The sequence below is a fragment of the Theropithecus gelada genome, chromosome 12 (genome assembly GCF_003255815.1).
Source record: "Theropithecus gelada isolate Dixy chromosome 12, Tgel_1.0, whole genome shotgun sequence".
Classification (NCBI taxonomy): Eukaryota; Metazoa; Chordata; class Mammalia; order Primates; family Cercopithecidae; genus Theropithecus; species Theropithecus gelada.
The window spans coordinates 116,531,095-116,534,988 of NC_037680.1; the positions used below are offsets into that span (position 1 = coordinate 116,531,095).

The 3,894-nt window shown below is 44.5% G+C and overlaps 1 protein-coding gene across 1 annotated transcript; it reads right to left on the reverse strand.

Annotated features, from left to right (window-relative positions):
* Positions 1–1,967: 1,967 nt before the first annotated feature.
* Positions 1,968–3,022, reverse strand: LOC112636672 (olfactory receptor 6B2). Its single transcript, XM_025405480.1, has one exon. It carries the CDS (start codon positions 2,966–2,968, stop codon positions 2,030–2,032), a length of 939 nt encoding a protein of 312 aa, XP_025261265.1. The 5' UTR covers positions 2,969–3,022; the 3' UTR covers positions 1,968–2,029.
* Between the last annotated feature and the right edge of the window lie 872 nt (positions 3,023–3,894).

Consider the following 3,894-nt stretch of genomic DNA (forward strand, 5'->3'; position numbering starts at 1 on the left):
TAACTTCAAACCCCAATAGACTACTTAGTAATCTCTCATGAACATAGGCACAAAAATCGTTAACAAAATGTTAGCAAATTGAATCCAACACTATATGAAATGAATAATACACCACAACCCAAGGTGATTTATTCAAAAGATGCAAAGCTAATCTGGTGTTTGAAAATCAATCAATGTAATACACCTTATCAACAGGTGAAAGAAAAAATCTATGACCAGATTGCCTGATGCAGTTTTTTGCATCACTTGACGAAACTAAATACTCATTTATGGTAAAAACAAAAACTGCTCTCAGCAAATAAAACTGCTGTCAGCAAATAAGGACAAAACTAAATACTCATTTATGGTAAAAACAAAAACTGCTCTCAGCAAATAAAACTGCTCTCAGCAAATAAGGACAAAACTAAATACTCATTTATGCTAAAAACAAAAACTGCTCTCAGCAAACTGCTTCAGCTTGATAAGCACATGCACGAAAACTCTGCATCATTGTACGTAATCATGAAAGACTGAGTGCTTGTCTTCTAAGTAGGAAACAAGGCAAGGATTTCTGCTCTGCCCAGTCTTATTCAACAGAGCACTGGAAGTTCTGGTAATAGGCCATGCAAGAAGGCAAAAAATAAAATTCATACAGATCAGAAAGGAAGAAATAAAACTCTGTTTTTAGTTGACATGACTGTTCACATAGAAAACCCAAAGGAATCTACAAACAATTCCTAGAACTAATGAGTGAGCGCAGCAAGTTTGCAGACTGAAACGTCAACATATGAAAATCAACTGCATCCTACATACTAACAACAAACAGACGGAAACTGAAATAAAAGATGGAATACCATTTACAGTTGCTTCAAAGAAAATATAATATTTAGGTCTAAATCCAGCAACACATACACAGAATCTGCATACTAAAAAGTACAAAACACTGATTAAAACAATGAAGAAGACCACAGTGATTGGAGGGGCTTACGATGTTCATGGATTGAAAGACTCAACAGAGTCATGAAGTCAGTTCTTCCCAAATTGATTTTTAGGTTTAATGAAATTTCTAGCAAAATCTCAGCAAGGTTTTCTTGTAGACATAGGCTTACTATAAAATTTATGTAAAAATGTAAAGGCCCTACAATTGTCACAAGAATTTTGAAACAGAGTAATAAAGTGGGAGGAGTCCTTCTTCCAGTGTTAAGATATACTACATAATCATATCAATCAAGACTGTGTAGTGTGGACGGAGGGTGTGACATTGATAGATACAGAGATCAATTTAACAGAACAGAGGATCCAGAAATAAGCCAGCACAAATATTCTCAACTGACACAGTAGCGCACCACATAACGAAATTTGGTGAATGATGAACCGAACAGCATATAAGATGGTGGTCCCATAAGATTATGATACTATATTTTTACTTACCTTTTCTATATTTAGATACCTAAATTGTGGCCAAGCACAGTGGCTTATGCCTGCTGGGAGAGGCAGGACAGGGTTTCTCCCAGCATAATGTATTATGTATACATAATACATAATACAGTATATGCATTATTCCAGTATATGTATTATCCAGTTTAAATGTATTATGCTTTATGTACTATGCAGCATAAATGTATTGTGAATTATGAATATTGGACAGCCATGAGAATGCATGAATTACTGTTACATGCAAAAACATCAAGGATTCGGGCAGGCAGCACAGTGAATGAAAGAAGCTGAACATAACAGGGTGCATACTTTATGCATAAACCCTTCAAAAACACCAATGCTAGCATCTGGTTTTGGAAGTCAGGATAGTGCTTCTCGTGGAGGAGGGATAATGACTGGGAGAGGGCATGAAGGCAGCTTCTAGTTCTTGATCTGGGAGCTGGTTCCATGAGCACGGTCCTTTTGTGAAAACATATGTAGACGAAGCTAATTACTTGTGCACAGTTCTGTAGGTTTGTTAAATTTCACTTAAAAATTAATTCAAAGAGCACAAAGTGCCGTATACAATGTTGTTTCATCACTACAGATTTTTACCCTAGGACATTTAGTTGTCTTAGTATGAAGTTTGACCCAAGCCCAAGGCCTTCTTCAGTTCGTCCTTAAATTCCTTGTTCCTCAGGCAGTAGATCAACGGGTTAATTATTGGCGTGACAACAGTGTACACGGCAGAGATGAGCTTGTTGGAGCTCCGGGAATCAATGGCTTGGGGCCGGACATACGTGAAAATCATAGCCATGTAGAAGATGGTGACCACGGTGAGGTGAGAGGCGCAGGTGGAGAAGGCTCTCCAGCGGCCAGTGGCCGAGGGAATGCACAGGACAGCCAGGGTGATGTGCCCATATGACAGCACGGTGGCCAGGAGTGGAAACACCAGGATGATGAAGGCCAGGATGAAATCCACCAGCTCCGCAGTGGAGAAGTCCGTGCAGGCCAGCTTGAGGATAGGGGAAATGTCACAAACGAAGTGGTTCAAGATGTTGGAGCCACAGAACGTGACGCTGGAGATAAAATAGACCTTGATCATGGAGATGGTGAAGCCGCTCACGAAGAAGAAGCCCACCAGCTGGAGGCACAGCCCCGGGGTCATGAGGACGTGGTAGCGCAGCGGGTGGCAGATGGCCACGTAGCGGTCGTAGGCCATGGAGGCCAGAAGCACACACTCGGTGCACACCAGGGAGCTGAAGAAGTAGAGCTGCATCATGCACCCGACGAAAGAGATGCGTTTCCGCTGGAGGAGGAAGCCCTCCAGCATCTTGGGGGTGATGTCAGACACGTACCAGATCTCCAGGAAAGACATGGAGCTCAGAAAGTAGTACATGGGCCTGTGGAGGGAGGCGCTGCTCCAGACAGTCAGGATGATGGCCAGGTTCTCCACCAGGACGAAGAGGTAAGTGAGCAGGAAGAGGAGGAAGAGCAGGTACTGCAGCCCCGGGGCCGTGGGGAAGCCCACCAGGATGAAGGTGCTGACCTTGGTGACATTCTCCCCGCTCATGCCTCTGTGTTTGGGAGCTGTGGGCCTGCAAAACAGCAAAGAGCAAGAGGAAAGGGCTGCAGGGCAGCTGGGGCACAGAGAGAATGGAGCTGGACTTGGATGGGGAGTTTGGGTGCAAAGAGAGACCACGCGGCTCCCCAGAGCACCAGTGGGGAACAAAAGCAGCTCCCCACCCTGATGCATGTTAAGCATTAACCTCCAATGACATAGATTCTAGGTCTCAGAGCCTCTAACACTGGGTCTGGAACACCCTCCTGAGCCTGCCACCACCAGTCTCCCTCATCCGTCTCAAAACTATGTCCTATTTTTCACCATCTGGACTTCTCCAAGGGACCTGATAACCATGAAGGGGGTCCACAGGGTGTCTGGTGTCCTCCAGGTGATGAGCCCAGACTGCCCCAGGCTTCTGGGTGTATTGTTTGAGTCTGATGCGTTCTTTGTAAATTGTTAGATATATGTATGACCTGTCACCCGGTTTTAGGGTTGATTTTACAGAAGGAAGAGACACCATAGCAGGGGTAAGGCCCAGGTCCAAGTTAGCCAGACCCCAGACCCAGCCACACCCACAGCGGCAGCTGGAGCCTCCCAGGCCAAGAAGGGAAAGTGGCCACATCCTTATCCCCGTAGATCTGAGGGGAATATCAGCGAGGGAGAGATTGCAACGCAATCCCAGAAGAGAGAAAACAGATGGCAGCAGAGAGGAGGAAGTCTAGAACATTTTCAAGGGGCCTGTCGCTGAGGGAGGAGCTGTCCACCCACACCTGCATGTGTATTTTAACATAAATCACAACTGTTAATCACTACAGTCATGGGAAAAACAAAGCTTACATCTCTATGTTGAGATGGAAAGTCTAAGACTCAAAAAGAAAGGTTCATGGACTTACCCAGGGTTGGGGCAGCACCAGGACACAGACTGGAATCTTCTA

What these genes read in the sequence shown, in the direction of transcription:
- LOC112636672 (XM_025405480.1), bottom strand. Translation starts at nt 2,968, where the DNA reads ATGAGCGGGGAGAATGTCACCAAGGTCAGCACCTTCATCCTGGTGGGC.